At 39.1% G+C, this 22,079-nt stretch overlaps 1 protein-coding gene across 1 annotated transcript; it reads right to left on the reverse strand.

The window, feature by feature from the left end:
* Positions 1-3,732: 3,732 nt before the first annotated feature.
* Positions 3,733-4,874, reverse strand: LOC112639599 (EF-hand calcium-binding domain-containing protein 1-like). The gene is made up of 5 exons (XM_025414136.1): positions 4,748-4,874; positions 4,488-4,648; positions 4,329-4,409; positions 4,051-4,161; positions 3,733-3,921 (listed from the first exon to the last, which is right to left on the reverse strand). Exons 1-5 carry the CDS (start codon positions 4,872-4,874, stop codon positions 3,733-3,735), a joined length of 669 nt encoding a protein of 222 aa, XP_025269921.1.
* Positions 4,875-22,079: the final 17,205 nt, after the last annotated feature.

The raw sequence follows: 22,079 nt of genomic DNA on the forward strand, positions 1-22,079 counted from the left end.
ATTTGACAGTTTTAAATGAATACAAATAATTTATGAGAGATATACGCAGAATATGTATGTAAAATTACACTAGATTTATAATATTTATTATAATTAAATATGAACGAAAAACTGAATGATAACCACTGTTCTCCTGAGAAGGCGTCGTATTTGTATACATATAAATTTCGGCCACGCGGCTATATCCCTCGATTTGCAAGACGTCGTGGAGAAAATTGAATCCGGCTTGAAAGGAGAAACAAACGGCTGGAAGAGCCGGGCCGGTTGATTTAATATCTCGCCGTCCGTCAAGGCGCGTATGCTTCACGCTCGGTTCACGTAAGACGGACGTCTGCTTTCTTTCCCTCCCCGAAATCTGTCTAGTCGCGTGGCACAACGCGGGCGTTACCCCCGTCGTTCCTTTCGAAAAAACAATAAAGATCCCTATCACTGCTCGCTGACGTTCCTTCGTTGCGTCTGCTAAGCTGAACTAACTCTCGACGGGTGGAAAAAAATTTCGCTAGCTTGGTCGGTTGAATTGAATTAATTATCGCAATACAAAATGCATACGTCTCTTGGGAGTCTTGTTCTCTCGAGGAAATTCTCACGCGAATTCTCTCGAAAATAATTATTTTTATAGCACGATTATTTTCCTCAGAAAACAATATTACCGAGACCGAAAAGAGATACTTATCGATCCGCATATTCTAAAAGGACATGTGCGATAGGTGAGAAGTTTGATGTCTCTCACTTCGTGCGGTTCCAAAAACAGATAAATCATGGAATTTGTTAAGGAAACCTTCCTGAATTTATCCATCCGGTTGGAACCCAGATCCCGCCATTTCGACGGGACGCGATATCGCGTTCGCCCGAATGACCTCATGCCGCGGTTCTCCGTTTCTCGTAACCGGATGACACGTGGTATGTTCGCGCATCTGCGCGCTTCATTGAACATTCCGGACACGAAACATTGCTCAAGCAAACGGCCCCGGTCTAGAACGTATAACACCGACGCCGTCGATATTTATGGACGCAATTCGGAAAGCACACACAATCGGCCACGAGCGATTCCTCGCATTTATCTTTCCCGAACACACGCGCGTATCCGGAGTTATCGACACGTGCTTTAATTAAATTTATCGATTTCGCGAAATCGCGCGCCTTCGCGTACAGGCGTGGGATACAGCTCGCTGTAAATCTCAATGTTTGCGGTCGTCGTGCCTCCACAATGTACAACGTTACCATAGGCCCCTTATAGCGCATTGTTTGCAAATAGAACTCGAATGGGAATTAAACTTGCCGGCAGGTCTGTGTAAATTCGTATCGGCTTGCATCTGCCGCTCTTGAATAAGTGCCTCTTTAAATTCCGACAGAGTCTAATATATTTTGGTTAATACGGACGATTAAATAATTCAATACGTAGGAGGAAGATATAACACCTTTAAGAGCTAAAAAAATAAATTCGGTTGTACTCCTTTCTCTCTTCCGAGAAAGATCATCTTCTCTTCCTCCCTACATTAATATTCGACTAACAAATCCAGCCGCTGGGACTTCGGTGCGGATTAGTCGGCCAGACGGCTCTTCATGGATTTATCGCTGGAAAAAGACTCACGGGACATTTTCATGATCCTGTCGTCGGCTTCTTTGATGTGTGGGCGTGTGCCGCGCAAATCGAATCGTCCAGAATCTCATCACGTCCTGTTGTAATCACGGCTATCCCGCGCCTGAGATCCGAGGGCTGATTATAATTTATGTTTCGTATTCAAGCGCATACATCGCTTCCATCATTCACGGATTCGCTTCTGCGGCTTCCACATGCCATCGCTGGCTAGATTACACGGTAATATACTGCCGCCGCAATCTCTGCCTCAAACGCGATAGATGAAACGAGCCTCGCCTTTTACACGAAACGTGATGACTTGAGGAACATGATAGACGATACGATTTGTTCGAATTGTTTCCAGCCACCGATCGCGTTCGCTGTTTTTAATATAGAGCCATGTTGCTGTAACATTTGTAATTAAATTTCCTTGCGCGATAGTTCTCGTTAATGAAAGATATTTCATCCTTAATAAAATCTGTCATCTTGCCAGATGACGCACCTCGTCGGCAGGAAACAAGTATACGAAAGAATTTAATTTCCCGACTTTACTCATTTGCAATCATCGCGACTCTCTGAATATAATTTATTCGCATTTTACCCTCAGAATCGTGGTCGACTGTCAACGAAATCGTTTTTTTACGCCGGATTATTGCGATTATAATTTCTGTAACCAAACATGGTAAAACACCGATTCGACATCCGCCGAGACGGCACCGCCTTTAAGTGTGTTGAAATGTGGAATATACCCCGCTCCATTCCATAGTACGGCTTTAAAGGAATTTAAGGGACAATCGTTCCCAAAAATCAGATCAGATCGGTGCGCCAGCCCGGCCCCTTTTCGTCGACGCGAGCATACGCGCGCTCGTACGTGAATATTTCGTCGACACGCCGCGGGCGTGTTTTCTCAGCTGGTGCCCCTGATGCCCCTAACCATCGACGATTCTCCCCCCTCCGTTGTTCCCCGTCACTCCCGCGAGCAGATCCTGGAAGATCCTTTCAGGACACGGTCGGCTACCCACAAAGGACCCGGCCTTTCATACGCACGTTATTATACTCTTTACACAATATCGTTTCAGCTCACCTCCCCACTCCCACATCGTCGAGGAAGAAATACGCGTTGCCATACGCCTCGGTACTGTATATCCTACGCCCACGCATTGTAGCCGAGACCATAGGCAACGGGAGACGTCGACCGAGAGCCGACGAAAGCCTCGAGACTTTCTCGTTTAATTTGTTGTTATAGCTGCTTGAGACGCGGATCGGTTCATTCGTCCGTTCACAGGATCCCTCAAACATTCATTATATTTTTTCTTTTTTTTTTTTTTTTCGTAACATTTACGAGACCGCTCGCGCGATTCGCGATGATGGTGGGGTTACGGCTCATCTCGCTCTCGCAGGAAAGGTCTATATTTGTTCCGTATCCCACAAGCGGTCTCTATTAATCGAGAGATCGCGGAGCAGGTGGACCTCATGCGAGACCTCCTTACAAGAGAACACAGCTGATTTATCCTTGACAGTTCCTCTTTCTCTTTTCCTTCGCACTTTTAGATTCGTATCTTCCTCCATCGCGCGATATTTTTATGATATATAACTAATAACGCAGTCGCGATCGTCGATCGATATGTCATGATAAATAGCACGCGGATATATGAATCGATCATCTATTCACGCTGATTATAGTAATAAGATTTATGACGATCGCGCGAGCTCATCGATCGAGCGATCATGGGAGCGATCGATTCAATTCACCCGCTCGACGATCGTATCGCGGATGCAGACTGATGCGATTAGGATGTGGTATTATCGCGGTCCATTAACGATTGTTTGCGAAGAAAACGGACGAGTCAATTGCCATCGTTCGGTGAATCATAAAGACCGTACGTTACATGGACGATCTCGAAAACTTATTGGAGCGTCGCTCCTCCGGGAGGATCTTTTTCTATCTGATTTAGCGCGTTTTCCTGTCTATTGCATCGGGATGTACTTTTAGGTTTCTAGCTTGAATAGCTCTTGGCAATATCATTTAAAGAGATTATTATATATATACTTTTATTATACAAGATTAGTAAGTTTGACAAAACGTGGATCACGATCGACGTTGTTGAGTACACAATTAAATAAATGATGACTTGTTTCGTAAAACATGCGAGTCAAAATCGTCCAAGGCGATCCGTAAATGTGCTCAGGAATGCTCGTCGTGCTACTCTAGATGGAAACACTGGTCCCATACATTCTAGCAGCAGTGGATATCTTTCTTTTATGGATCTGTGAAATTCCTCCTCGGATATTACACCGTCGCGATCAATGTCGACTTTTTTCAACAGCGAATCAATCAAATCCTATATAATTTGTTCATTATTGTTTTTTATACGTATTTTTAGGAAATACGAATTTTCATGTCACTAGCAATGTACATTTCTTAATGACATACTAAATTCTGATATTATCAATATTTTTAATTAATTAACCTTGACACCATCATCGGGATCTTCGTCTGTCTGTAGTTTAATTAGGCAACCGCGCATTGACAGAAATATATGCTCCTTCTTTAATTTGTTGGTATGCCAGAAATCGTATATCTATGTAAATATCATATGGTTAAAATAATATTTGTTCCTTACACACATACATACGTGATTCTTTCACAATATAAATAATTAACTTTAACTTTATAAAAATATTGAGGATGTACATTGAAATCTAAAAGTTTCTATGTAAAATATAATTATAGAAAGATGAAGGTTACATTAAAAACGAAGTGTACTCTCTCGTTCAGAGTGCCTCGAAGAAATATAGAAAGTCCTTCAATCCATTGTTCCACATGAATCTACACAGCCGCATAATCATAATAATTTACCATAAAATACAAATTATTAAGCATTTACATTGCATTAATTGCTCTTACTTGTAAGACGTTTCTCTTGTCAAACATAGCGAAAATTCTATCAATGTATAGGTGTCGAATATTTTCAGTAAAATCCAAACCAGAATGTAGAACGTCTCTAAACACCGATCTTGTCATGGGACCCAAAGTTTGCGTTATTTTCCTATGTATAACAGCTAACGCTATAATAAGATTAATTGATAGTAAATCAAAGTATATGAAAATTATATCAAGTTAATGAAAAGATATAACATCGAAGTATATTTATCTTGCTGTATAACCTTCGACTTCTTTCAAGTTAAAGTGAGTTTTTCGCGCTAATTTTTTAAATAAAGCATTATTTTTTCTTCTAAAAACAATCTCCGACAAAGATCTGCTTAACATATCAACGGGTAAATCGGTCGGCATTTTGCACTTGTAAATTTATTTTGCATTTGTAAATTTATTTAATTAATTTTGAGGATGAAAAATAAATGTCAAAAAATGTCAAAACAGCTAAAAAAATAAGACTATCAATTTCTAACATTAATTCTCTTTAATTATTTCATTAAATATTGGAGATTCTTATACATTTTATTATGAATGCATTTTGACTTATTTATATTTATTTCATAGTTATTATTTAAAATTTTGTTTTCTCAATAAATATAAAAATAAGTAATAATAATATTTAAATACCAAATGCATTATAATTTATCGAATCATGCTGAAAGAACTTTTAATTTTCAATAAAGTCCATTAGCTCAGATTAATCGTATTAATCGTACTGATAACAAAAAGATCGCGAATTCTCTTCATATGTTAATTAATTTTCTTTTGAATATTCTGTAACAGATATTTTTCGATAAAGGTTATCGCTCTTTACATAGCAAATCAGTTTATAAATAGCTTAAAATATTTTACAATGGAGATATAAAGACTTGTTTTCAATAAAGATGATTGTAATTTTTAATTAAGAATATTCAAAATAGAAATTATCTAAACAAGAAATAAATATTATTTAAAAATGTTTAACATCTTGTACGACATGAAAATTTTTTTAATCGTCGAAGAAATTAATTTTGTAACTTTGTCAACTTGGAAGATGATTGATTAGAACCCTTCCCTATTTAAAATCCATGGTTCGCCATTGATGCCGAGTTTCATCACATTCAAGATGTGTGACGCACAAGGACTTATTGTAAAACATATGTGTACCTAGATATCTTATATGAAAAGTTGCTACGAAAAATATCTCTCCAACAATATGAAGGTAGTAAAAATGTATAGCTGGTTCTCACGTAGTCGCGAGAAGAAGAAAAAGAAGCCGTAAAGCCTTCTATCTGAGAAACACGAGCGAGACGACGAATTTCGGCATGATAACCGATGAGTCGTGAATGCTCAGCACGAATTCGTTTCACAGGAGCCGTTCGACCGGCATAAAAGACGGCAATAAAACCTCGCCTAAGTATATCTAATGACATCATTTGGTTGGCAAACGTAATAAACTGGCACAAAGCTACAGGGATTTCGTCGAGAATGTAAAAACGCGGGAACGGCTTAAGACGACGGAGAAAGGATAAGTCCGTATGGGCTCGTGCATGTTTTGCGAGCCGCGTGAGAGGACATGGGAAGGTTGATGGGCGAGGGAGGAAGGTGGATGTCTGGAATTTCGTGCGAGACCAGAGTCCCTCGTGAACAAAAAGGAAGGGAATATCCAGCTCCAATCCTTTCTGCTGCCACACGTGAACGCTCGCGTCGTTTTAAGAGAAATACGAGAGACTCCTCGGGGCCCTGATGGCGCGCTTCAGGGCGCATTGTTTGATCGGCCGAGAAAGCAAATCCTCCATTGGCAAACGAAATACGACTGATCCCCTTGAGATCATCAAGCTTTATTTCGTAAATAATGTCTGGAGATTTTTACATGAGGTCGCGCAATACCATAATTTTTTTTTCATTTTTCCTGGTAAGGCAAGAAGTACGGTCTCTCTTTCTATGGTAAACTCTTCTTCTTAAATAAAGTGGATAATATTTTTTATTATTTCTTGCAAATGTAGACGTTACAAATTATCATCTTACAGATGATAGATCGGACAGCGACGATAAAATGTACAAGTTCCCTGTTTCAAAAACATTATTCACAACAATTTCAAGAGTCTCCTCGAACCCACGTTACTGCGTTAAATCTAATTGAGTCCGACACATTCACCACGCGGTCCACTCTCGAGCCAAGAATTTCATCGTATACCGAGTCCCCATCCTACCTTACGCACAAAAAATTGTCCCAATACACTTTCGCGTATTCATCTTGGGCAGCAACGAACTCGAGATGTATCACCAGAGTGCACGTCGCGAAGAGAACCGTAGGAGAACGCCCTTTTTTACCCCCGGTCCCTATAATCACGAGCTCATTAGTCCCCGCCGGCGGATAATTTACGAGCTGGACGTTGCTCGCGCGCGCGCGCGGCCGATCGCAGAGGGGCCACATTGTTTCGCTTAAGTAGGCAACGAGCTCGCGAGAACGGCGAGGGATCGCTTTCGCGAAAGGCACTGTAATATCCCAGTCGAGAGAGAAAGACAGAGAAAGAGAGGGAAGATGAAAGGCGCGCGAGGAGAAGCACCTTGTGTTTCTATAGCACAGTCGAGCGTGGAACGACTGTAATCTTGGGCTATCTAACGTTGTAAATGTAGCGAGGTGATGATTTGCGACCTCCCTGCAGCTTCGTGGGGAGGATTGGCGTGTGTAGGGGTACACTCGGACCTTTAGATTCAATTTCGCGGGGCGTCAGCCGCTGACGCGACGTCCGCCCACCTTCCGTGAGACGTTGATGTACGACACGGCAGACCGCAGTAGGCTCGGGACCCCTCTAGAAATTTTCAGACATCGAATCGGCCACGGTGTAAAATAGCAACGCGATAGAATACATGATTTCAACAGACATGTTGGAGAAATGATAAAAATTTTCTAATTACTTTATTTCTTGGGGAATAAACCATGTATAAATTAAATAATAATTTTAGCAATATTTTCCTCCTATTAATTCTCATTTTTTATTTATTAAAATAAAAATATTTAATTTTATATCATTTTAATTTTAAGTTTATATTATTATCATGATATTTTTAAGGAAAATAAAAAAAATAATGTAGATCAAGTGATATGTCTAGCTAAAAGTTATAGATTGTGATGACTATGAAAATCGAGTACATTCGTTTGACATCTATACTTGAAAATATCCGCATAAGCATCACCCTCGACGCATCGATATCGCGATGTGGATACATCGATTTTGCTTGGTATGCCGAGAATGTCTGGTAGAGATGCAACAATCCTCTCTCAATCATCGAGAAGATCGAGAAAGGCTACTCAAGCTAGTCGAGCGTTACGCAAGCAGTCGAACACGAGAAGTGGCATGTCTATCATTCAATGTACATACTCGCGTCAACGCGTACTACTCATATAAACGTGCGGGTAGAACATGATATTAAAGTCTTCAGACTGATATATCCATGATCAGATAGATCCATGAGTTCGCGTGTGAAATATTCCTCTTCGCAATATTATTTTCCAATTTGAAAGATGTTTGAGATAATGCTTGATGTGAAAGCTTGATGGAATAATTGAAGTATTTAAATTAAATCGTTTATCTAATATACTATTGCGATACCATTTAAATCCAACCGATGTATCATACGAATTTACACGCTGGATTTTCGTGCTTCGCACGAGTAGCGAGAATATTCATAGCTCGGCGCGAACAAGCTCTCCTTCTACGTCATTTACAAACGGCAAGCGGTCCATCATAAATTTAGCGCGCTATCGCCTGCTGCGATCGTATTTATCTAACAAATAATTATTCCTGATTATCTCGCGGGTGATGCATGCCTCGGCAAACAGAGATCAAAGATACGGCGCCCGACATCCCGTGGGCCTTTGTTTAACGCTTAACCAGCCGAAAGGTACCGGTCAACAATTTCGTTTTATTTACGATGTAGTGGTGCTGGTGGCGACCGAGCTGGCCCGAACTTTAGTTCGAGAGCGAGAAGAGCGTGGGTGCGAGGGTTGAGCGCCTATTACCACGGTTGCCTTGGGGGGTAGCCTATCCCGATGTCTGCTGCAATCAAATTTTAGAGTTATTGCCATGTGACTCCACGTGGGCCAGTTCGGAGCAGCATAAGCCTCGAGAAATAGATATGATACTTTCTTGTAATATTTTGTGTCACGGATTATGCTTGTATCGCGACAGCTTTAGAAATATTATGTGAATTGGAGCGCAACAATTATTTAAAAAATAGTTCAGCTATTTAATGATTCTGCTAACATATTTTCAATCTATATTTAATATTATACAAGATTATAATTTCACCGAAAAAGTCTGTTCTTTCCTAATTATATATATAATACAGCATTTATAAATCCATTTATCTGATGCGAATCTTTCATCGGTTAAATTGTCATTTATCGAGTACATTTGGGACTATAATTATGGGCAGGACCGGCCGCGATGGGAAATAAGGATGTCCCAATGTGTGAATCCCGATGGACTACCACTAAATTCGAGAAGAAAACGAAACGGGCTATCCATAAAATTTGAACGAACGTGGACGATCGAGCACAATCTCCGAGAAAAGCATATGCTGGTTTACTGACGACGGGGTGGGGTTTCTCGTGGACACGGAATCGTTATGTAACAACATTGGAGTGAGTTGTACGACAAATGTCGAAGAAGGACTCGAACTAAGTGAACCGTGAATCGATGAGATCAACGGGCAGAGCGAACCGTGGGGATTTCTTCTCCATGCCTTATGCCGCTATTGTCGATGGGACACCTTGGACGTCATGCCGCGGCTTTGTGCAACTGCGAGACTCACGAGCAGCGGTGGACCAAACATTCGAGCTTTTCGGAAAATTGAATACGTGGGTGGCAGAGTCACTCCCCGTCTGAGACCTGAAATCCATCCTAATCAAGCGGCGAAACATGACCGGTCAGATTTGTATAAGACGATGATTAAGCAAGAACATATTTGTATTCCGCACACGTCACTGAATATTAAATCCACGTCGGCGAATGAGCAATGAAAAAATATTGCGATAAAAGATAAATACATGTATAAATAATTTATAAGAATCTTTCAGAAATAACTTTAATAAGGTATTATCCTTTTTACAAAATTGCAATACTTTATATAACAAAACTAAATTTATTGATAAATTTTTTCAAATATTTTTAGAATTAAAATAAATCCAACTATATATGCTTGATAAATAGCAAGCGATTTCCGGTTTATATTTTTATCTCGTAGGGATGTCCAATCCTTTTTATAAATGTGAGGAAGATACCGGACAAATGGGGTGTTAGATGCTTGTTATCCGCATCTTGGGGAACGACGACTGTTTAGTCGTCATTCCAGCATGTGGGAACAGTCGTTCCTATCACCCCCTATCGACATAGCGTGGCTGAAAAATAACATCAGCTTTATCACCGCACGGATGACTCGACTAACGCAAACGTGTTTCTTAAACGGTGGTAGGCGTCGACGTGTTGTCTAGTTGCGGAGCATGTCGGTGAGCGCATCGGGGGAGCTGAGGATTGAATGGATAAATTGCCGAAGTCAACGAGAAAAATGAGAAAATTATTTTGGATCTTTTAAACGCATTCGTGTTTGTTCTCGCGTTAACCATCCTGTTACCACTCTGTTTTGCCTGCGGTTATTTATATATTGAGGCCGAGGATCAAAAAAAGATTTTCTTTTCTCTTATCGTAATGCATATACTTAACTGTACATATCCACGATACATGTATTTTTATTTTTATATAATATTATATAGTATATTTTTCTTATAAAAATAAATAATACAATATAGTGAAACTCTCTCTCTCTCTCTCTCTCGGGAGTTTTCTCTAACTAGATATTTTTGATAATCTTGTGAGCAGCTAGCAGATGTTCTTCTTCGAAGGAAATATTTAGCATACAAATGAAAGGAACACGTTTCTAATTTTTAGTCTGGTCTATACCCGATCCGCACATCCGAATGCCACAATGCCGTTCTATTTCCTTGACGCGCGTACAATCGCGTCATAGTAATCCTGTTAGAAGACGCTTCGCTGGTCAGAGGACACCCTGCTGAGAGGGTAAAGAGAGGATATTTTCTCAATCGTATCCAATCGATATCACGATCTACGTTGCTCGTTCCGATTTCTCGCAAAATAAATTTCGCTTTTCTGCAAACTTAAATCTAATATCGCGGATATTACTAACTATTAAAGTCTTTTTTTATAAATAAAATTATCTAAAAATTTTTAAATTAAATTTGGAGATACATAATTATTTATTTTCATAAGATTTAATGTAGTAGATATTTTGGATGTTATTTAAAGGAATGTTTCTCAGTTATTTAAAATCACTGGTGACTTTCAACATAATTTACTTATTGTGATTGCGTGCGGAACATTTTTGATAAGCGTTTGGCAAAGAGTTTTATCTCTTGGATGGATTCTGTGCCGAATAATCCTTTCGTAGTAAATTACACTTTAGAGAAGACTTTTGCGCGGAAATCGGTCCGAAGTCGCATTAAATCCCTTATACCCCGTATTGTGGAATTTGCTAGTAAACAAGATTTAAGGATTTGTCCCATGGTCAGAAAAATATGATAAGCCTTTCGTTTTTGGCGTCTCCTCTTCTTCCTCGATCTCCTTGCGATTCGCGTCCTGTCGCCGTGTTTATGAAACGTAAAACCGTGAAAAAGCTCTCAAAGAGGATTTTGAACTTAACCGTGAAGATCATCACGAATGAAGTAGATCGAACGCAAGGGAGCAACGCGGAATTTACTCTCATCCGCCTGATATAATTTCCCGGAATATAATATTTTTAATCCACTTTTTTATCGAATATCAAGCACACGTTCAGCCAATGCAGGAAATTCAATATGCAATCGACGGTATCGTATTTCGGCCGCATTTGTATTATTTTCACCCGTGCGAGAAAGGATTACCGTGAATGGTTGAATTTTTTAATCCCAACAGCGGCGGCGACCTGTGCGCGCGTAACACGATAGGCACGATAGATCGAGGTTTATCGATCTTAAATTACCGATACACCATCGAAACTAGGTCGCACGCTTGCATGGATCTTCTTCTGCCGCGAGTGTTCCGGGAGGAGGAATCTGAGCGCGGCCTTATTGAGGATTATCACCGCTGAACGTCGATTGATGCCGAAGGAAGACCGGTCACAAAGAATTCTCTTTAAGACCGACATGAGCTCATCAGAGCAGATTTCTTTCTCTTCTCTTTCTCTCTCTTTCTTTCTCTCTTTCGATTAAACTCTTGCTTCTTAAGCTGCAACTCGGTGTAATCCCCCCCCTTATCGGATTTCACATTTTACGAAATAATACTTTTAATGTAAAAACGAGAAGCAAGCCAAGAAATGCAAAAAATTTTAATATGCGAGTAATCGTAAAACTAGTTAATTTGTCGTAATGATCTTCGCCCAAAACCGGCCTTCAGAATTCGATAATTCGTATAATTGCAACTTTGGACCGAAACTTTCAAATTAATGGTTATTTCGCGATGGTTACCTGCCAAGAATGAATCGATGTCCGGATCGCCAACCTTCGCCACTGAGACTATTTATCAAGCAGATACATAACCGAGTCCTTAATTAAACTTATGCATATGGAATAATTAGAAATACCTCCATGCCTCTACTTGCCATGCTAGGCAAACAATTTATCTTGAGCCAGTGTTAACGAGCGTCGACAAATTAAATATCGCAGAAATTCATTTGCATACCTAATCACCGCGATGCTGTTAAGCTCATCTTTAGCACTCTGTACTTAATATTAAATAATTCAATATTTATTTTATTATATCTAAACATCTAAATAATTTCTAAGTAATTTTGTTCACCTTCTATATTTATTATATAATGAAATATTTTCTCTTTTAACATTTTATACAATAATTTTATTATTAGAACATTTATTTTTCTGATAATATATAAATACACCTATATATACACTACGAATTTGTGTCACAATATCTTTTAAGGAGCCACAAAGAAATCGAGCTGTAAAATTTCTACCTGAACCACAGTGTAAAATTAGCAGGACGTTATCGAACGATCGTTTAATTGACGGCTGGAACAAGTGTTAATTTGATGGTGCTAAGCAGATGTCGGTCGATACGCATCTTTAATTTCGTCCCTACCCATCGGTAATTGCTTCGACGAGATAAGCTTGGTACTCACAAGTCCTATATCTTCGGCTCGCTGTTTGCTTTGTTAATGTGTTGTTAGCCGATGCGAACATTGTTCCAATATTGCCTTACAATGTATAAAGTCACCTTAATATATATCATCATCAAGATAGTAAAGCTATTAAAGAGGGTGCAGAAATATGTAAAACACTATTATAATATTTATTACTATTAGTAGAACTTATTTAATTTCTTTTAAAATTGATCTTGATTATAAATATGAATAATCTATTGTTCAGTTTTTTTTTTGAGAGAGAGAGAAAGATAGTAAGTTGAACAAAAAAAGGTTTTGACGAGCAAATCTTCCTCATTTATAGAAAATGTTAATAATAGATACAAAAGAATTAGTATTTCTTTTCTCGCGATTGTACATAAATCAAAAAACTTTCTCCAAGAAGTATTAATCTCATCGATTCACACGTTTGCACTTGGTATTAAGAATCGTGGTATCATTATATAAAAACTTATTAATCATATATAATAATTTGCAGATGATACTACTGCGGATTTTCCAACTAAAGGGAAAATATATTAAAAGCAAGGATGAAATTCTGTCTGGGAGTAAAGTCTTTCCTCCCCCAACTTCTCTCTGCGGTACCAACCTCGTTTCTTTTTTTGATATTTATGTACCGTAATCACGGTCTCTGGTCCAATCTCTCTCACGGTGAGAGCGGTGCCATTGATCGCCTCGATCGGAGCCAGCGCCTTCGGGATCGCAGTATGTTACCCGCCATCGTATGGACCGGTGCCATCTCGATAATTTAAAATTAATGTTTTTGATCCGGGACAGACCAATGTGATCTTGATTATTTTGAAGCACGATCGGTCTCGCTGCGAGAGCGCCGCAGGATGGACCGCAGTGGCGCTCACCGTATTTTTTGCAGAGATGAATAAAAAGAAAATGCCTGAGAAGTTCTCCTTGAGTAGAATTAACGTATATATGATTTAATTTTTTTCGATAGTCCTGAATTTAAGCTTTTATGGAACTGACTATATGTATTTATAGGAAAAGCCATGGACACTTCATAGATATACACATGCAGAATCTTTAAATTTCTCTATTATTATATGATAATCATTGTGATTTCATTAGATGAGAGTCCTAAAATATCAATTTATTATACAGTAAAGTCACAAAGGGTTATATATTCTTTCCATTCTGTGAGAACCTCTGGCGCAACCTAAGACCCCGTGGAACCTTAACATTACGTTCATGGATAGAGTACTATACTGCAATTTTATTGACCGTATTAAACAATAATAACCTTCAATTTCGTAGTACATGACCGCTCGACAATGGATTTCATTCGTATTGAAGCGGATGTGTGGGTTGTCAGGATCGTTTCGCGCGCGTCGAAGGAATCTCTCGATCGAGACGAAACGAACGAGAATTACGCTAATGGAATTGGCAACAAACGCACGTATCTTACACGTGAGATACGTCGATGCGATGCAACGCCATGAAACTCGACCTCTTGATCGATAATCTTGAATTACTCCCTCTTGCATTCTTTACTTTTTCTTGACCATAGTAATAGCGCAGCGAGATAATTCCAGCCATTTCTAATTTTTTTGTTCTTTGTTTAATCTTCAGAAAATTATAGGATAATAGAAAAGTTAGGAAACATTTACTGATTGTAACATGGATATGGTCCATAATGATTATGATTTTTATAATATTTGTAAAATTTTTATATTTTATTATTTAGAATCTCAGCTGTTCATATAACTAATATCCTGATTTGTTTTCTTAAAAGATAAACGAATATCCAAAGTACGTGAGAAATGAAATACGCAAGGATAATAGTTATAATAATTTTAATAATAAATTTTTTCAATCTCATCTTGCGATCGATCATCATTGGACGGAATATTAGGATACAAAAATGAAAAAAAAAAACTGAAGTGAGGTGATGTTCTCTCTTCCTTTCTCTATGAAATTATTCGAAAGTAGATGTCCTATTGAAGAGCCCATTGTAGGACCCCTAAGTGACGGAACAATAAGCACTATTCTTACAAAAATTCTCTCCCTAGCCACGTAGGTCACGATGTTTGTCCCGAAACTTTTTGAATTTCGACGAACTACATTTTATTGAAAGGAAATCCGATAATATTTTCAAATCGCATCCGGCTATTTTTGGAAAATATTCTCTTATCGTTATTGATAGTTGTTTGCGATCAGAAATTCCCGAAAGAAATACAAACATTGCTCTTTGAGAATAAATAAATACATATATGAAATATGCGTATTTGTATTTATCGAAGTTAAATCAAATAAATTTTGGAAAATCGTCGAACGCTATACAAAGAGAATGGTACAAAATGAGTAAAGAGAAAGGAGAATGTCTTTTAAATGAAATAATATTTACTGCCATAATTGCAAAGAAACGTTTAGATCGTAGAGATGTCCCGATTTCGTTGGCTCGTGCTTGTTCATCGCAATCCGTTCAAGAGAGATTAAATCAATAATTACAGATCCATTATTATAATCCCTCATTATACGCCGATCAAGATAAATACATAAATTGTAATAATTCAGACAATCTCACGCATTCTAAATATTACATTTGATCTTAAATACAATGATATTATTAATAAACTATATTGTTAAATATTATATTACATATTTCTTTTAACTATTATTTCTTTCACATAAAAACTTTATTTATTTTTATTTTTATTAAATTCTAAATGTAATATATATATATAAGCTCTATACTTGTGGCTTATTCTTCTTTATTTTAGTGATGCTCGTCATTTCAAGACGAAATTGTTGAAAGTACAGACTCCGTAATATGCATCCGAGATGCACCAAATGCAGGAAAGAGAGAACGTTATTTCTATTCCATGGAGAACTGGTTCTACCATTGGCAAGAGGTAAGCGCGCGCCGCGCGTGCCACTCGCGTGTGTCACGTGTCACGTGTCCCGGAGGTAACAGGTAAGAGGTAACAGGTAAGCGGCGAGGTCTAAAACCGCAGGTATAGAAACGCTCTCCCACTCCGCAACGAGAGCGATCACAAACAAAGAGAATAAATTAGCCGATTGTATCAAATGTTTCTTTAACGCAATCGATTTAATTAATATTGATTAATAGGTTATTATCCTGTCACATCAGTAATCTCATACATTATTCGCATGTATAAGATTTTTAAGAAGCTGTATGAATAATATGAATGCGAATGATACACGCGAGTGTAGAATTCCTCGTTTCTCCTTTCTCCATATTATAATATATGTTGTGCATGGCTGCATATTCTGCGATTCGTGGAATCGAGAGGATGCTCTTTATTATTTCGCATAGGTCACAGCCTCTATACACGAGTGCCGTGGAACGTTATACAGGGTGCATCTTAAAAAGCTCCCACTAAGCAAATAGCGTTATTCCTGATTAAAAATTGAGTCGAAAAGTCTTGAACCATTTTTTTCCATAATGCTTAATAAAGCAATAATTAATGAGTAAAGTCGCGTCAATAAAAAGACAAACTTCCTCGTTATCAACATATGAAGATTTGGATAAGCAAAAAAATAAACTGTTTTGTGTTAATTTTTAAACAATTCATCTTTTCAGAAATTTTTTTAATACTTAAATCTGATTAATTATTTAATGAATTTTGGAAAAAAAATGGTTCAGGACTTTTCGACTCGGTTTTTAATCAGGAATAACGCTATTTGCTTAGTGGGAGCTTTTTAAGATACATCCTGTATATCATGCTAGAGAATGCTAATTTTAAAATTTGCCATCTCGACTTTCATACCTTCATCTACATCAGCGCGCTGTTATTCGCGTGCTTCGCAATATTGCGCAATAAAGTCGGCCGAGACAGATGTGAAAGAACACGTTGTGTGCCGCGTTTGTCGATGAACGACACTTCAAGTTCCGACACGACATGGTGAGCACATTACAAGCCACATGCGAAGATGAGAATGTTCGCCTGGCACGTACGAGATCTCGCGAGATGAGATGAACGCCGTCATAGCTCTTCGTTAAGAGACTCGCCGGAATGTGCGTAAATTGATGCTGGTGAACAAGAGCGTGTGCTAAAAGTCGTATCCAAGCATCAATAAACCCGAAAAAAATATTTCCCTTGGTTTAATAGATTTATCTAACTCGAGTCGACACGCATCGCGTTTTATATTGCCAATAAATTTGCGCGCGATATCCAAGAATAGTAAAAGGCACCTTCTTGCTTTTTTAATCGAATCGTTTTGTATCGCGAGATGAACGATAGTCCCATTGGCTTCTAAGAATGCCCCCTTTAACTATGAATATGCATGAAGTTTCGAAAGAAAAAGAACCCGAGATGGTCCCCTCTTTTATCTCCCGCGGCTTCTATAGCAGTTTTGTTTTTCTCTTAATAATAATAGTATTCTAAGTAGAAAGAAAGAGATGTAGAAAGAGAGAAGGGAGCAACGATGTTTAAATTTTTTATCAGATCATTTATATCTTGGAGAGCCATAAAGAGACGCGGAGAAGAACATCTTGCATAAAAAGTGTCCGAGAACACATAGGAATTAATTAAATTGTCATAAATAGTAAACTCATGATTTTTTATGAATAGTTTTGTCAATTTCTTTGACCGCTCTTTTGCATATGGAAGCATATATTTACGAAAGAAAAAAAAAATGAAATAAACAGTTTTTGGTATTTCTCTTTCTCTTCGTTCGAGAGCAGACGCTTGGCGACGAATAATTTCGATGTTATTTATTTCAAGAGAGATAACGAAGATCTCGATCATTGTCCTTGACTTGAAAGACTATATTTTACATATCATCATTAATGTACGCAGCGACTAACGAGCAATATAAATTTTATAACATACCTTTTCGCGCTGCTCTTATTTCTCTCGAGAAGCGCACACCAATCAAATGTTGGTTTTCGATCCGTACATACATGAAGAAACGCAATAATGGTCGATGCTCTCTCACAGAAGGAATGGAAAGTATACACAATTCACGTCAGCAATCAGTATAGTGTTCTTTACGGCTTTGATAATTACATTAGCCGCTGCTAATGTCTTCGTGACGTAGCACTCCACCCTTCGATGACCTTCGATCTCGAAGTTAATGCATATTCTCGACAGCATCTCGCACATTGCTCGTATCCCGCGAGTCGATCAATTTAATTACAGCTTATCATGCACGGTGGCACAAGACTGGCCAAGAATGCATAATGCGGCCGCTCGCTCCTCCTTCACTGCGCGATGCAAATTTACCCTTAATATCGTTAATTATAGGCCGCCGTTCAAACATTTTCGTTATCGATGCTTCGAATCGGCTATTTCAGACCCAAATCAAAAATGACAGCCGTGACGTCTGCCTTCAGACAAATTTTCCATCGCTCAACCATTTTCTACTTGCGCATTAAATTGCATTCGTTTGACGTGGGATCGATCGAGGATTTCGATACGTGGAAACGTGTGAGATGAAATCGTGCCGGAGCTTTTTAGAAATGTCTTCCAAAATCCGTTTTTATATCGTTAATTATAGATCATCGCGACGTAAAGACGCTTACCTAATTATCGAAACGTCAAATCTTAACGAAGGATCGACTACAGCAGCAAAGGCTATAAGATGATGCATTAGATTTTCGTAAAAAAATGTTTGAGCATTCTATCATCATTAAATTACTCTGCATCAAAGGAAACGAGTTGAGATTCTAAAAGGAAATTAGATTTATTTAATTTATAATTATTAATTTACATATTATTTTTTTAATGTTACTAGGTACAAAAAAATAAGATGATTATATGATATGTATAATATTTAAAAATAATTTATGTGAGAGGGAATCAATTTAAAAATTAAATAACTAAACTATATCAGATACAGACGGATGCAGTGGCACTTAAAAATCATTAAAAATAATAAATTTTTTTCTCGTTACTATAAATTATTAAAAGGAATCATAATAAAAAATTATTAAAATTTTTCTCTTTGTTTAGCAATGTCATGTAGAAATAAATTGAAAGAACCTGATACCATTCTTTCTTGCCTTCCGCTCCCTGCTGAAACTATCGTGTTGCTAAACAAACGCCACGATTTCTTTCCATCTCTTTTTCAACAGCATTCTCTGCCGCAGGGGCATCCTGCGAGAAGCGTGTCATTACGGGAGCATAAAAGGAATCGTCGATAAGAAAGGTGTTGAAAACGAGATCGAGATACGCAAACTGTCTTAAACCGGCGTCCAAGGTGTTAAGCGGCTCACGGCAAGGTGCGCGCAACATATGAACACCGGATACTAAACGGTAGGCGTTCGCAACGCGAGATTTTCTTTATCGGCCATACATATACACAAATCATCGACTAGCTTTATGATTCTTGGCCGTGCCGTATGATTCTGCAAGGTCGAAGATGATTTCTAACAATGAGATGATAATGTAAAATTACATATATATTAGAATATTGATCAAAAATGAAAAATTAAAATTTTCAGCTGATGTTCGGAAGCCTGAATCGATTTCTTTAGGTCCTAGATCTCTTGATCTGCTTCAATTCAAGCTAAGATTCTCACGCAATACGCGCGTCGCCTAATTTTAACACAAGAACTCGTAGCCGCAGGCGATTTTTTGCGCGGACTACGAAGCGTGGAATTAACCGGTGCTTCCCCCTTTTCTAAAACCAACACGTAATTATCTCACCGGCGGTTGCGTTCGCCGATTCTTCTTGCCCTGGCCCTTTTTCCGCCGACAGGTTCGGCAAGCGACGATACCCGATATTTACATGGCAGGTGATATCAATTATCGCCCGTGAGCCGTCGATGCCCTGGAGCGGAGATTGCAGCCGAATCCGAATCTTGAATGGTTCCTCGCCAATTTGCCTGATTCGCGCCTTGGTAATTTTTTTTCATATCTCTCTAGTGTAGTTTGAGCGATGTATCATAACAAGCGGTTTGAACGACCTAAGATTCGCAAAGTTTTTACCTGGCAAAGTAAACGACGAAAGAGAAAGCTTGCATGATTTTTGAAAATTTCTAATGACGAGTAATTCTTGGCAATGTAATCAAATGTATTTGCAGACTAATAAAGACATTGTAGGAACATAGCTACAAACTAAAATTATTATGCAATATATATGTATTTATTTGTGCATTTTTAGATGCATTATAGATTAAACTGTTCAGAAATTATTTTAATAGCAACATCGATCAAGGCTTTTTTCTCTCCTTGGAATGCAACAAGTATAATATCATACTCTCCTGTACACGAAAAAAATCGCGACTCCCACGCGAATGCGCCAATGCGAGGACAGAGCGAGGACGGTCGATTTGTCTTGTTTTCTTCGAGACTGAGGCGTAACGTTCCGTTGCAGCTGAAGCAAACGGTGACTCGATAAGTACCGTGATGGTCCCCTGGGGCAAAAACAAATAATAACTCGGCCAGGAGAGGCCCTCGGTTGCCTACAACGTCCGACTGAGGGACCCGTCTCTCTCTCTCGCCTTATTTGCAGGCGACTATCGCAATTTTGAAAATGATTGTCTCATCACGAAGAGAGGGAGAGCCCGGGTCTGGGACGTCGTCGATTACAGGGCGCGCCGCACGCTCCTCCGTACTTCGGTGTTGGTTTTCGAGCCTTTTGTGTTAAAAAGACACGCGTAATCATCCTCCCCCTGCATTCCCCCCCTTCGAGCCGATGCTCTTGCGAACACGTAGAATCGGGAAGAAAGAGACGAGGGAGAGATATCGGGAGAACGTCTACGGTCTGTCCCCCTTTCGCTCGCCCCGTGCCGCTTCCGATCGCCCCTAGGGCCCCCAGCTCGGCAACGAGCCGACCAGCCGACTTTTTGCCGCGTCCGGAACTTAGCATAGGGAATCATCGTGCGTATACCTTCGACAACAGGTGTCGGGATAGCCGGCTTTCGAGCGCGCGCGAAATTGCAGACTCGCGCAATCTCGACTCGCGCCGCAGCCGACCGGTCGCGTGACTTTGCATGAGCCTCGATTACGCGCTCGTGTTTGCTGCCGCCCTCATTGCGGCTTGTGCAGCAGAGGCGCAATTCATCCACGATATGACAGCTTTATTTAAGGGACGGCGGTACCGCGATTGAAAGGGCACACGAAGAAAATAATCGATTGTCAAACAAGAGGCGATCTTACAGAGATGATAAAAATCTATCAAAATTATATTAATGAAAAGCAATTACCACGCAATTTTTAAATGTATTATCGTATATTACGTCATATTTTATTAGAGCATAATATTTTTCATCATCACTCTAGATGCAATTCAAGTACCTGTGAAAAATATCGTCGAAACAGAATAATTTCGAGTCTTTAGATGAGAGAAAAATTTTTCGGCCACATTTTACGCAACAACGTCGGACGCTAAACGCGTGGTTTATTTTATGATTTATAAGATTTGTCATTGCGTGACCACGCGGTGCGGAAAGAGGGCCGTTATTAACGCAACGCACCGACAAAAGAATGCACGCACACGCGTGCACCTGTGCACCATCAGGCGGAAATTGCGGATGCTTCTTCGGCCCTCAAGTATGTTTTTAAAAGATGCGATCTGTTTTTGCGCCCCAAATCGGTTTGCAGAAACGTCCTCTGCGTACGGACACGTGTGCGCGTCCGCCGACGTGTGGACCAAAAATGGGCTCGTTTGGTCTACAGCAGAACGAAAGAGCAAGCGGGAGAGCCACAGGAAGAGATTCGATGAGACAAAAAGCTTGAAGCGCTCCAACTACAAATTCGTTTCTCAGCAAAGTGGCAGCTGTGCCAACGTGGCCATATCAGCTTTTGAATTACAATAATAAAGATGGTACCGGTGACGTATGTATTATTGATCGATTCACATTTACTACTTCTTATACATGTGTGTAAAATTTACTTTTTGTAACTTTGGATCACATATCGTCTTTAGCACTTGAAATGTATGTGTAAATTAATCAGTACAGACTTTTAGATTAACATTATTATAATCGTCTATGTTCCATAACTTTACAATTAAATGTAAAATGTCTATTTATATGTCATTTGTTTATCTTACAAATTATTTTCTCTACAATACAACATGACTGTTTGTTTATTTAGTGTACAGAAGACCTATAACGAATACTCATAAATATAATTTTTGCCTCGTGTGTGTTCCCCTTCATTAATATGCCGCGATAAAGTTTCGAGAAACGATGTTATGAAAGTGACAAATAAAATACACGACTGCGCAACTCACGATTATATCGTGACGAGAGACGAGGCAAAGAGAGGCAAACGATGTCCTTCCCTGTCCCATTTCACTTCGCATTTTCGCGCCTGCTTAATAAGATCGAAAAAAGAAACGAATGGAAGAGGAGCAGAGCGACGATCGGGCAGTCATTAAGATGAATCGCGGAGCTAATCGCTGTCACTGATGGAACTGTCTCGCGGAGTCAGCCGGCGA

Source organism: Camponotus floridanus, unplaced genomic scaffold (assembly GCF_003227725.1).
Source record: "Camponotus floridanus strain SB8 unplaced genomic scaffold, Cflo_v7.5 scaffold78, whole genome shotgun sequence".
In the NCBI taxonomy this organism is placed as follows: Eukaryota; Metazoa; Arthropoda; class Insecta; order Hymenoptera; family Formicidae; genus Camponotus; species Camponotus floridanus.

Coding starts and splice junctions, on each gene's coding strand:
- LOC112639599 (XM_025414136.1), bottom strand. CDS start 4,874: ATGCCGACCGATTTACCCGTTGATATGTTAAGCAGATCTTTGTCGGAG. Junction 4,649..4,747: donor TAACTTGAAAGAAGTCGAAG/GTTATACAGCAA, acceptor ATCTTATTATAG/CGTTAGCTGTTATACATAGG. Junction 4,410..4,487: donor ACAAGAGAAACGTCTTACAA/GTAAGAGCAATT, acceptor GCGGCTGTGTAG/ATTCATGTGGAACAATGGAT.